The 14,462-nt window shown below is 32.1% G+C and overlaps 1 protein-coding gene across 1 annotated transcript in view; it reads left to right on the forward strand.

Moving 5' to 3' along the window:
- The window catches only part of LOC134714961 (elongator complex protein 1-like), a 67,833-nt gene that overhangs the window by 30,717 nt on the left and 22,654 nt on the right, over positions 1-14,462 (forward strand). The window contains exons 8-17 of the mRNA XM_063576706.1: positions 376-466; positions 3,998-4,121; positions 7,117-7,210; positions 7,792-8,013; positions 8,258-8,428; positions 8,711-8,807; positions 11,053-11,220; positions 12,012-12,118; positions 12,356-12,453; positions 13,307-13,360. Coding sequence (XP_063432776.1) covers positions 376-466; positions 3,998-4,121; positions 7,117-7,210; positions 7,792-8,013; positions 8,258-8,428; positions 8,711-8,807; positions 11,053-11,220; positions 12,012-12,118; positions 12,356-12,453; positions 13,307-13,360 — 1,226 coding nt within the window. The remainder of the gene's footprint in view (positions 1-375; positions 467-3,997; positions 4,122-7,116; positions 7,211-7,791; positions 8,014-8,257; positions 8,429-8,710; positions 8,808-11,052; positions 11,221-12,011; positions 12,119-12,355; positions 12,454-13,306; positions 13,361-14,462) is intronic.

A 14,462-nucleotide genomic window follows, 5' to 3' on the forward strand; every position in this document is an offset into this window, starting at 1 on the left:
TGATTTACAACATACTGAAATGTATATCAAAATTACAATATGTCTGAAATAAACATATAACACTGCATGCACTCTATAATATATATCAGAATTTGAGTGTATTTAGTCTAGATCCCATTTAATTAACTTTAAGGATGATTGATTGATTGATTGTTGATGTTTTAACGCCTCTTTTAAGAAACCATATTGCCTTCAACAATGAGATTAACCCATAACATATGATCAGCTTCATAAGACCTCCACATGAAAAATATAAAACAATTCAATTGAGAAAACTAGCTGCCTAATTTATAACAAAACAATTCAGCAAAACACATCCTTACATCTGCATGTACCAAGTTGAATATATCATCCATGCAACATTAATATCATCAGGAGCCAGAAAGTTACGTGTTTGGAGTAGAGAATGTGAACATGATTCTACCAGTGAAAATATAGATGGCGTAGAACATGCCCTTTGTTGGAAGTAAGTCAATCATAATTACATTTATTGGTGTCAGAATATTAAAATAAATTGTAAAGTTATGGTTAAGTTTTTGGAAAATGACGCAGTCATTGTTCCATAACTGCCGACCTGAACTTCATTACATTTCTCTGCCTACCGCGCTTGGTTTCGTATTTCCTATTTTCCATACAAACTGGAATCTGCTTGTGTTATCATTATGCATCATTGTGTAGTATTAAATCAGCCAGGACCCAGTTTACACTGGTTTTTGCTTGTATTCCACTACACTCAAACAAAGTGTTGTAGTTTGACGGGAACCAGTTTTAGAATTTGTAAACTACAAAACGTAATCGGTTATTGTTCATTCCGTTTTGGTGTTTCATACCGACTTATATGGTTTGAATAAGCTTAAGACCCTTCAAACATTAATGTGATAGGTATATTAAAGATTGTTTTACAAAAGGATTGAACTGTTTTACTTTCAAAGTCGTACTATAGGGATATCTGTCATATACGGATTTCCACTCTCACCGGTTAATTTCTTCTTTTACACGTGCTTTGGAAACTTCCTGTTTAATCGCAAGTTTTAAAATTGTTTTTGAGTGAATTAAACTTATTTTAACAATCATGAAGCGTTCCAGAATCATTTTAAAGCAGTTTCTTCTTCTCTTTGATGATGGAAAATAGGTTTTCTCAAGAAAATACCGCAAACGATCGCAGAGGAATTGAAACGTACAAGTCAAGTCGGCACCTGGTTAAATTTAGTCAAACCGGCACCTATATGACGTCAATTCGGCTTCCAATAATATTTGTTATAATATTTTCTATTCAATTAATTAATTACTGTTACCAAGAACATAGTGAATATATTGTTGTGTATTTTGGTAAACCACGAAACGAAAGTGAATATGTAGTGTATAAAGGTAAACAACGAAGCCCTTACCAAAGCTGTTGTTTTAACAATTAGACAATTTGTGTAATTGTAAAAACAAGTCAATTATTAAAATAAAATGGAAAACTATGAGTCCCTTTCAATAAATCAAACTTTCATGCCAAATAATTAGCAAATTTAAGGTGTTTGTTTTTCAGTAAAGTTTAAACAGCATTAAACCAACAATCCTGTAAAATGCTCAACTGGTTAAAATAATGCAGAAAAATACATAATATCTCATGTATTAGTCCAAATAATTATGACGTCTGGCAAGGCTATTTTATTATTTTTCTGGGACGCCTTCCTACGACGTTCGTAGGAAGGCGTCCCAGAAAAAAAATTAACATAGCCTTGCGGTCATAGGAAGGTGTTCCAGAATAAAATTAAAAAAGCCTTGCCAAACGTAATAATTATTTGGACTACTCATATATATATATATCATTAAAAATACACCAAAAAAGTCATTAGTTGAGAAAAATAAATATATACAAAATGTACATGAACACCCAAAAATGTGAAAGTTAGTATTTAACTCTTTTTGCTTAAATACTGAAAAAAATTCTGGCAACCCCTTTCTTATTTTTACCCTATTGCTTAAAATACTGTTAAAAATATATATTTAACATGGGTGACGAATTGACTATATCAGGTGTCGATTTTAACCAGGTGCTGATTTGTCCAGGTGCCAATTTAACTAGGTGCCAGTTTGACTAGAATTCTTTGACAAATGTTTGAAACTATCTGAGTTTCATTAGACCTTTGATAGCAGTATCAAAAAGATTATTTACTTAATATTTTGTGGGAGAAGGGGGTTCAGACTGTGTGGTATCAGGTCTGTTTGTGCCCAATACATTTTCGCACCCTACACGTTCGCACATTCACACTCAACTCATTCGCGCCCAATTTTAAATTAAATTCAAGTTGAATAATTGGAAAATCATGGTTGTTGTTTTAAATTGCTTTGGTGTAAATACTGAATGTATTTATAGCTTGGTATGAGTAAAACATTGAAGATTTTAAAGGAAAAAACACAAAAGATAATTGTTTTTAACAGCTTGGTCCCATTGATCTGAAACAACGAAACAATAAAACATAGAAACCAAAATATAGCAATCCACTAATATAACCAAAACATGATAAAATTTATTCAACACGCAGAAACAAACATAGTCAGAATCTCACTTCATTTTGAAACAAGTCAATGAAACAAGTTATAGCAATACACTAACCAAAACATGATTAAGAGTTATTCAACACAAAATAAAACGTTGACAAAATACCACTTTATTTAGAAAGGATTATTATTATTTTTAGCAATACCTTATCCAAAACATGATTAAGATTTATTCAACACAAAAAAAAAATTGCTGTCTCACTTTATTTTGAGACAATGACAACAATTATACTTATAAGAAAACACTTGCTTACAGAGTTATTAAACACAAAACCAATTAAGATTGGGTGCGAACATGTAGGGTGTGAAAGTGAAAGGGGTGAAAATGAGTGGGCAGTGAAAGTGAAAGGGGTGAAAATGAGTGGGCGCAAACGTGAATGGAAGCGAACGGACCCAGGTTCAGACTATGTACCAGTGAGAAATATACAAGCCTTTCTACGGTATTTATTTGTACAATTCAGCTAGTCTTGACCTATTCATTTGCCTTAAAAAAAACCAGCCAGTTGTCACCTTCACTTCACACACACACACATATACGAATATCAATTATATGCTCACGATACATGTTGCATTGTTAAACTAATTACAGTATGTGAAAATCAAGACTTGCATAAAAACTATCCCAATATTAGAGACAGTGGCGTCATTTTTCTTCAGAGCTTTCAGCTCTTTGATTAAACTACACCATTGGAAACTGTGTTCAGTCAGTTATCCTGTTTAGTGTTGAGCTGTTTGAAAAAGTCATCAGTGGTACTGAAGAAAAATGAAGAATATTGCAAACTAAGAGTAATGGTGCCTTCCTTTACATTGGCGGATCCAGGGAGGGGGCTGGGGGTTAGAACCCCTTTTTTTGGCCGATCAATGTATTTGAACGGGGACATATAGTTGGAAACCCCCCCCCCCTTTTGTCCTGGGTTGGGAACCCCCTTTTTAAAATGACTGGATCCGCCCCTGCTTTATCACATAAACACAAACACTTACAATTTCTTATCGTCTATGTGGCATGCTGTCTTGACTCAAAATGTGAGAACTCCATTTCCTAACCAATTAGTGTGGAAACCCTAAAAGAAACCTGATATGGTGTTACCATTCTACACTTTGTAATAGGTTTTCATTAGAACTATACATAAATTAACTAGTAAAGTGAAATTGAGGAATTTATACAAAAAGTAAAATCACAAAAATACTGAACTCAGAGGAAAATCAAACATATAGGCTTTTTTTTCTCTATGCGTCATAATTTCTTGGAAAAATCAATGTTGAACACATATTTAATGTATTCCCTTAACGATAAGAATGGAGTCTACTGTATGGCATCCTCTTGAAGATGAAATTACTCTCAAATTGAAAATTTATTTGATAATTATGATAATGTCTATAAACCTGATAGTTTTGTAATTAAGAATATTCTTCTGCAAATCAAAAAATCTCTTTTTTTCTATAACAGACCTTCAGGAAGTCTTGTTGCTTCATCAATGAGAAAACCAAATCGCCATGAGATTATTTTCTTTGAGAAGAATGGATTAAGACATGGAGAGTTTACTTTACCATTTAGAGTTAAAGAAGTAGAGGTATGTTATCATACTGGAGTCATGCATTCAATTGCGATTTACATGAAAATTTCATAAAATTGAGAATGGAAATGGGGAATGTGTCAAAGAGACAACAACCCGACCAAATAAAAAAACAACAGCAGAAGGTCACCAACAGGTCTTCAATGTAGCGAGAAATTCCCGCACCCGGAGGCGTCCTTCAGCTGGCCCCTTAACAAATATATACTAGTTCAGTGATAATGAACGCCATACTAATTTCCAAATTGTACACAAGAAACTAAAATTAAAACTAGTAAAAGGTCTTTCCAGTAAAAGGGATGTTTTTGTAATGTACTTTGTATGACCTTTCGTTATTATGCGACAAGCATACCTTCTGAAACTTTTCTCTTTTTACACTTAATGACCTCATCCGCCTACATTTTCGAGATCGGAAGTATGATATATGTAACAAAACTTGATGATCGTTCATTTGATATGCAACCACGCCATGTTCTAGAAAGTTTGATTTTTGCACTTAATAACCCCATCCAACTAATTTTTGGAGGTCAGGAATTTCATATTTCAAATGTACACATCATGACCTTTCATTTGATATACAACAACCCTATCGTAAAAGAAAATTTATTTTTTGCACTCAATGACCCCACCCAAACAATTTTTTGGGGATGTCAATTTGAAATTTGAAATGTACGCTTAATGTTCTTTCATTTGATATGCGACAACCTTACCATCTGAGAAATTTGAATTTTTGCACTAAATGACCCCACCCTTCCACCTGGGATGAAAAAGAGGTTTAAAATTTTCATTTTTAAGTAGAGTTTATTGAGACCTTCAATTTGATATATCAGATGACCCAATTTGACAAAGTGCCAAAAATGATGCAATATCAACGATATAAATAGAAGTTATGAAACTTACAAAATGAAACTTACAAAGTTAATGCAAAACATGAAAATTTCAAAATGATTTTTTGGTGTATTTTTCCATGGAATGTTTTTGGTATTTGGTCAAACATGTAACTATGTTAACCTCTTCAATTTCTTAAACAGTTTAAATGGTAAGCTGTTGTTGATTCAGAAATACATGCCGCCGCTCACAAAATTTCAAACTGCATTATCTCTAAAACGACAATAGATATCTCAAATCTGTTAAATGATAAATGATCTAGAGTTAAAGGACAACATTATAGAAAAAGATTTGGGACAATTTCAGAGTTCACCAAGGTCACAATTAATCATCAAATATATGATGCAATACCAAACTTGAGAACCGGAAGTCGTAGACATGGGACTATCACCATTCAACTCAGAACCACTTGACCTTTCAAATATCACAAGGTCAAGGTCATAGTATAATGTGAAGGTCAAGGTGAAATTTCATCATGACTTGACATAGATCTCAAATTGAAGGTCTTGAATTACTGATCATCTTTGCAGTTTATAGTAGGTTGATATATGTTACCTTGAAAAAGATATACACGCCATACTATACTTTTTAGAATCCTCCCGTTGTAACTTTTGAACATACGGTTGGACATTTTTGGGCTTATTGTATAAAATGTACAGCTCGTCGAGAGGAACAATTTATACGCTATATGTATGCAGCAAAGTCTTGTCGTTTTCCTAATATGAAAGCTTGAAATTGCAGGGAATTTTTTTTTGGCACTCGGTGACCTTTGACCTTGTGTGCAAATTGAAGGTCACATGAACTTAAGATTATTGTGTAGGTCCCAAGTCTTTACGACTTCCGGTTCTCGAGATACAATTTTTCAAAAATTGTGTATATTTTTTCAAGGGAAATAACTCCTTATAAGGGTAAACAACAAAATGATTGTATATGTTTATTACCATTGCCATCTATTCTTGTACATGTTGCCATTTTCAAATCGATTCTATCTTGAATATTTTTTGAGAAAAATGCAAAGAAAGAGACTGCTTCAAGGGGACATAACTCTCATAGGGAATGATGAAATCCTTAGCAGCCTCATATGGTAACACATCATGATGAGATCTACCTATTGTCCAAATAAAGTCATGATATCTTTTAAAATGTTTGTGGGGGGCAATGTTGAAAAAAATCAATATAAGGGAGATAACTTCTAAAGGGGATGATGAAATCCTACAAAAGTTCATCTGGTAAAAGTTCCTAATGAGGTCTATCAATGGTTTAAATTTGGTATTGATAACTGTAATAGATGCGGTAGGAGGGCGTGCCAAAACAATGCTGGAAGAAAAAAAAGAAAAAAAAAACATTAGAAAAACAATAAGGTCTTTCCTCGCGTAGAGGAAAGACCTTAATAATACAAGACTAACAAAGGCCAGAGGCTCCTGACTTGGGACAGGAGCAAAAATGCGGCGGGGTTAAACATGTTTGTGAGATCTCAACCCTCCCCCTATACCCCAAACCAATGTAGAAAAGTAAAAGCATAACAATACGCACATTAAAATTCATTTCAAGAGGAGTCCGAATACTTATCTGAAAATTTCTATGGCAATTTTTTTCCCACAAGAGGATTTAATACATATCTTATGCATGTCATAAGTATTTTTCCTGCCAATTTTTTGAGTGAGTATATAAGTGTCTCCATAATATCAGACCTGTAACATTGCAAAGTTAGGAGTGTGATGTTCTGACTTGACTTGATTTAAATGGAACTAAAACCCTAAAAACTTTTAAAATGTTCCAAAATTGACTGACTTAAAAATTCTTAAAAGTGACCTGTTGACATGAGGCAATTTTAAAATGTGATCTTGTGACCTACGGGGGGAATACCCTACTGGATATTGTTTTTAAAGCAATGTTCACTACATCGAATGATAAGCTTAGCATTATCAGAATAGGTCATATCAGAAAGATTGATATATAAAAATAAGAAGATGCGGTATGATTGCGATGAGACAACTCTATTTCTTTATTGGAGTATGATCTTGTAAGTACCACCTTGTATTCATTTTGTTTAATATCTGACTCTTATATAACATCTTGAAGAGTTTAACCAATTTTTCTTTTAAAGGTTAAAGAGGTTTTATGGAACATTGACTCTACTGTACTGGCTGTCTGGTGTGAAGATATGGCTACAGAAGATAAAAGCTCCAGTAAATCATATGGTGTGCATTTGTCAAAATTACTAATAATATAGCACAACATATAGATGAAATGTATAAAATGATAAATAATAATTTATTGCATCTGTACGGCTAGTAAAATAACTGTCATTCTCAGATAAAGCAACAAAATGCAGTCAACCCCTGAGAATAGTTGCTCATTTTCATTTAAGGTGGTACCTAACACCTTCACTAAAATTAATTTGGCTCGTTCAATTTTTATTAAATTTTGACAAAGTATTTACTTTGACCCTTTGACAAAAATATAAAAATTACAAAAAATTTTAACCAACCATTTGATCAGAAAAATTACATTGGTTATATAGCAGTTTGACAAACACTTATTTTGGTCATTGAGAAGCTTAATATTCCCTTAACAACACAACGTGATTGAAACATTTAGCTGATTTTACAGAGTTATCTCCCTATAGTGTAAGGTACCACCTGAAGCCATATATCCATATTTAAAAGTAAAAGCAGCATCAATTTTATTTTTCTAGGAAGATAGAAAGTTGTTAAGTGCTAAGTATTAAAATGTATTTGCATTACTGGTGGTATTATAATAATATTAATTTATTTTTCAGTACAACTATGGACAGTTGGAAACTATCACTGGTACTTAAAACAGAGTTTATATTTTGATTCTGACAAACCAACATCTGTAATATGGGATCCTGAGCATGCCTACAAACTTCATATTGTGTCTTCTGCTGGCAAATACTCACAGTATACATGGTCCTGGGCCACAAACTGTAGTTGTGGGAAAACAGAAAATGATCAAGCTCTTGTAGCTGTAATTGATGGTGGTAAGACATATTATATTTGCAGGATGTTATTGTGTCGATGAAAAAAATAATGAAGAACATGATATACATATATATTGGAGGAAGAATAAGCTGAATAAATTAAAATTTAGACAGAGACTCTAGGAAGTTATCTTTTCACATTTGTTTATAAATGTTATATAGAATGTTATGATCAGATAATCACATTTTTTTATGGTTTTTAACTTTTTAATATTATTTAACAATTATTGGGGTTTTTTTACAGACCAAGTTTTGTTATCACCAATGAGAAATATGGTTGTGCCACCTCCTATGTCTGCTTATAGTTTTCAATTACCGTGTGCTGTCAATCAAGTGATATTCTGTTGTCATGGCAACACCAATGATTTGGCAGTTCTCCTTGAAAATAGTCAGATAGCAATGTATACATTTAATGGTAAGTGTTTATATTGGCTTTCTATTCTCATTTTAAGGATTTTTATTAGTAAAATCAATGTTGTGTTTTTAAACTGCTTTAGGATCATGTTCAAATTTAAAGAAAAATATTTTAGAAGGAATTTTTTACCAAAATTACAGTTTGTTGTAAGTGACCTAAGTGAAATGTACAATCAATCAGTTCAGCAACTTATCAGTCATAGGCAGTATATCTCTGTGATAATATTGTACAGTATAGTTTTTGTTGTTCCTACTTATTCTGATTGTATGGTGTATTTTACAGAATCTCAGACAGTAGATGACACGGTAAAGTTTGATGGAGCTGGAGGTGGAAGTTTTGCCATTTGCTGTAAAACTCCAGTACTCAAGGGCATTTACAGGTTATTTTCTCTTTAATTTATTAAATATTTTATAAAACACCAAATATATACATACAAATAGATTCTTTTACTTGTTAGTACAAATTTTCGTATGGCAAATTTTACCAGAGTTTAATGTTCCATATTTAAGGTATTGGTCAATTTTTATACGACTGCAAAAATTGAAATTTTTTTTGGTCGTATATTGGTATCACGTTGGCGTTGTCTTAGTCTGCGTAGTCTGAATACTTTAAGTTTTCACATTCTAACTTTAGTCAACTATAAGTCAATAGAAATATAAATTTGAACACAAGATTTATGACCACAAAAGGAAGGTTGGGATTGATTTTAGAAGTTTTGATCCCAACAGTTTAGGAATGAGAGGGGCCAAAAAGGGCCCAAATAAGCATTTTCTTGGTTTAGGCACTATAACTTTAGTTTAAGGCAATAGAAATCTATGAAATTTTGACACAAGGTGTATGACTACAAAAGGAAGGTTGGGATTGATTTTGGGAGTTTTGGTTCCAATTCAATTTTTGTAAATATTCCAAGAAAAAAAAGTTTTAGAAGTTGAAAATCTGATTTCGTTTCAGTTAAGCCAGGGGTTCCACATCAGTAAATTATTGGACCAAGTCTTTTTGATACTTCATATATATATGACATTTCAACTGGATGTAATCTACTGGGTGTTTAATAAAGGCAACAGTAGTATACCGCTGTTTGAAATTCATAAATCGAGAATTAAAAACAAATCTTGGTTACAAACTAAAACTGAGCGAAACACATCAAATATAAGAGGAAAACTACGACACAAGAAAAATATAACATTAAAATGAAACAAACACAGAAACGAACTATTATATAACCATGGCTATTTTCCTGACTTGGACAGGACATTTTAGGAACAAAAATGGTGGATTGAACAATTGTATGCATGGCCTTGTTGGTCCTCTATCGTGACCTTTGCTCAAGTCTTCTGGCGGTATTGTTGAAATTCCTTCAGTAATTGACATTGGGTGAAACTCAATATTTTTGGCAGGCCTTTTTATTTTGATGACAAATGAGGATTTGCATGGTTTTGATTTTTTACGAATGGCGATTGAGTGGGCGATCTGGTCGGCTGGTCAACATCAGGTTGTATTCACGATCGTTTCCGCCTGCACAAGTTTGAGTTTGATTTGCGTCTTTTCATGACCATTAGTTTTATCTGAAAAAATAAGAAATTAGATCTAGTCATTCACATGTTGAATAACATATGTGTTAAAAAATAGTATATAAAGTGTCCCCGAAATACTTCGATAATCGATGTGTTGCCGACAACCTTTTTCCATTTTTTTAAAATAAGACGTTCCTCGTCCATAATGACGGATATTTGTGAGTACCAAGTATTTTCCCCGAGTACAATAAAGAATTGGGACATGTTCATTTGTTGGTAAAGCAGGCGGTTCTTGATAATCAAGGTGTTGTTATGAAAAAGTTTGCGGATATCCTGCATGTTTGACCTAATTTCTAAAACTAGTATCGAAGTGTGTGCAAAATTGAGATAACCGATAATATTGAGCAATGGCTCATTTATTTTCTTAATTTATATAGTCTTTGGTGGAATATTTTGTATAATCATAACCCTCATATAACTGGCATAATAAGTAAAATTCTTACCTTGAAGCGACAAGATGGTGGTCCAATTTCAATCTCCGACACCCTGCGTGATGACGTAGATTTCTCTCCTTGATATAGATTTTTTATGTTTAGGCCAGGTTATCAAATTAGTCCTCATTGAGGTTTAAAGGGTTCAAAATTGAACTTTATTTGATTTCATCAAAAATTGAATTCTTTAGGTCCTTTGATAGGCTGAATCTAACCATGTATTTATATTTTGGATATTGGACCATAATAGGTAATGTCAATTTAAAAATTTTAAGTTTTTAAGTTTAGGTTCTTAGACCACATTCATTATGTGTCAGAAACCTGTATTGTGTCAACTATTTAATCACAATCCAAATTCAGAGCTGTATCAAGCTTGAATGTTTTGTCCATACTTGCCTCAATGTTCAGGTTTCAAACTCTGCGGTCGTATAAAGCTGTGCCCTGGGGAGCATTTGGTTCTTTTTACTTTTCAGATATACAGCTGCTTATACCTACATCATTTGATGTCTGGTAGATAGTTGACTCATTGACAATCATACCAATTCTTCTTATTTTATATTGATTGGTTTAACATAATGTGGAATATATATTTATTTACATAATAATGTTTTTTTTATAGGATTGAGGGTCTGCCTGATGGTTTTAACCAGAATCCTTTGTCAGTAAGTCATGTGACCTGGTTGAATGAAGAAAACATTATATTGGTATTAGTTGACCAGTCCAAAGGAGACCACTCTATTATTTGCAATGGAAATATTCAGAAGGATGATGCCATAATCAAGATAAGGTATTCAATAGTGTTTTTTTGTTGTTTTTTTTCTGTCTAACAGAACGAAGATTTTGCTATATGGGCCTGTTTGATCATACATGTATTGTTCAATTTGGCACAAATTAGTTGTATACTAAATATTCAAAACTTGATTTATTCATTTATAATTGCAAATATACAACAAACAGCAATAATGGCTGATTAATTGATTTTATTCCTGTACACATTGTAATAAGATATTATCTTTAAAATTAGAATATATGATTTAATCAATGCATTGCTTCAACTATTGCTTTAGTGTCTTTATTAGCAGTATTTTCCGGTTGATTTTGAAGTAAATATTTGAGGGCCAATACAGCTGACCGACCAAGAATCTATGCCAGTGCTAATACAGAAACAGCCAGTTCATAATACTTTTATTAAATAATCCAACTTTTTCAATACAGTCTTGTTTTGAATGCTGTATTACATACATAAAAAGTGAATATAGGGTCAATATTTCCAATACGGACTGGCAATGAATCCTGAACTACATGCACAATATATGTTTACATGTAATTCAGGAATTATTGCCAGTCTGTATTGGAAATATTGGTCATATAGATCGCATGATTTATATGAACAGGACGACGTCACCAGTATGACGCATGCCGTTTTGGTAGTATTAGGGCTGTTTTAATCGTATTATTTAATAATTTTTATAACCATTTTACTTTGTAAAAGAAATAGTTGTTATGACATACAGCAAAAAATATGAAAATAAGCTATTTATAATGAGATTAATATTTAAATGTATTATCTATCCTCAGTTCAACAACAGATTTAGAAGATCATGCATTCAAACTTGCTGTCAGTAATGATTCAGGACATGTTGGTATACAGTTACCTGATGGCTCCCTACTCAAGTATGATCCAGGTAAGCTATTACCATGACTCAGGGCATATTGTAACAGAATAATGATAAAACCTTTAAAACTACAAAATGGTATTATTTTCAATTTTTCTTTAGAAGTAAAATACATAGGATGTGAAATGGTATCTTTTTAAAACGAAGTGTGTGATGCAATGTACATTTAAAATAAGTCTAATGATTTTGAAATTTCTCGTTGAATTTTACAAATATTTTTCAGATGAGTAATATTATATTTTACAGTAAATGAAAGTGTAATGCCATGGGAAGATAACTCTGGACAAGAAATAAATTTTCCACTTCCCTGTACACAGATGGCAGTTTGTGATATAGGTGGTCAGGTAAATTTCTTAAGTTTGAAATATAGTAGACTAGTGATGATTTTGAATTACACTTGCATTATAGGTTAAACAGCAAATAAAAATACTTCATAAACCAGAACCTTTGTTAACTCAGGTGTCCCAGAAAATGCAAATCCCTGCTCCTTTGTTGTATTAGTCCTGATAAAATTTGTAGATAGAGATTAACAACATCATACTTGAAGGTGTTTTGCACATTTTTCCCTTTCAAAAATGACAGTATTGCTTTGAATTTATGTTAATACATGTACTTCAAAAGTTCACTTTAAGTTCAAATTTTGGTTATGTCACTTTTACAGTTCTTGAGTTATGTCCCTTTATTATGTTATATGGTAGCAGGGGCATCATCTGTGTCCCTGTGGACATATTCTATATCTATTTTTAGAATTTTTCCTATGATAGGAATTGCTAACTACAGTATGATCAATAAAAAACTTTTGATATTGGGATATTGAATTATAATACTTTTGCCAATAGTAAGGTCTTGTACAAATGTATCCACTGATAATCGCTATCTTGTGCAGTTTTCCTTTGATTTTTTCTCACTTCAGAAGGAAAATTATCAATAGAAACTAAGGAGGCATGTGACCTTGCTAATGAAATTGACATGAAATTAACAATGTTGTCATAGGTAAAATATCGATAAACAGATTATCATTGGTCTGACATCTGAACTCAATTGCTGTTCTCGCTTTTACCGTACTGGCTCAAGTGAGGAAAATCAATCTCATTGAGATGATCAATGATAATCTATAATTATCTCTATAAATGTCTATGGCTGAGAATGATTTTAATCTGATCCAATATTTTATACATATTATTTGTGTTGATACAGGAAGTTGTAGTAGGACTTACAGACAGATACAGATTTTATGTGAACAATATTGAGGTATATATTTATAGTAAGGTCCATTTTGTTACATCTTGTGATCAATTTTATTTGGCTATGGCCAATGGCAGTCAGCAGGGTTAAAGAACATCAGTTGTTCGACCAGTTAGTCAAATGCGTTTTGTTTAAATATACTTTTTCACTTTTTTGGTCTTTTGGAAAATTTTGTTTGTGCTGTTTTTTGTAACGAAATTTGTTTTACATGCACTCGTATAAAAATTGCAGTTTTTATCCAACAATCATAGGTTTCAACGTTGTTTTCAATTTAGACTTTTTTTATATGTATACATGTATTCAAATAAAAAAAATATTGATGCAATGTAGACTGCATGCAAATTATGGGATAGATTCACAAATGTCCATGGGTTAGTAGGATCTATTCTGCTTGAGTATATTTATTTCTTATACATTTAATGCTGTGTGTAGTTTTAGCTGCACATACTTAATTATATTTTATCTTATCAAAGACCAAAATTAATTAAGGAATATTTAGTAAAACTATGTTTGATTCTTCATTAACCTTTTTCATTAAAAAATTACAAATTTATTTTAAATATTTTGTATGAAGTTGAAAACTTTAAATAACTTGCAGCCAAATGACTTAAATGTGTAGGTCCAATTTACATTTTCTGAACCATGGTATCACTGTTAAGGTGGTACCCAACACTTTCACTAAAATAAATTTGGCTTGTTTAATTTTCCTTAAATTTTGTCAAAGTATTTACTTTGACACTTACAAAAATGTAAAAATTTTAAAAGATTTGAACCAAATGTTTTGTCAGAAAAATAACACTGGTTATATAGCAATTTGACAAACACCAATTTTTATACGACCCTAAAAAGTTTTGGGGATCGTATAATGGTATGATGTCGTCATCTTCGTCGTCGTTGTCAGAAGACATATTGGTTTCCGGATAATAACTTTAATTTAAGTGAATAGATCTTTATGACATTTTTTCAGAAGGTTCAATACCACTAAATGAAGGTTGGGATTAATTTTGGGGATGATGGTCCTAACCGTTTAGGAATTAGGGGCCCAAAACAAGCATTTTTCTAGTTTCAGGATAATAATTTGTGTACAAGTATTTCAATTGCTCTGAAA

Source organism: Mytilus trossulus, chromosome 4 (genome assembly GCF_036588685.1).
Source record: "Mytilus trossulus isolate FHL-02 chromosome 4, PNRI_Mtr1.1.1.hap1, whole genome shotgun sequence".
Lineage (NCBI taxonomy): Eukaryota > Metazoa > Mollusca > Bivalvia > Mytilida > Mytilidae > Mytilus > Mytilus trossulus.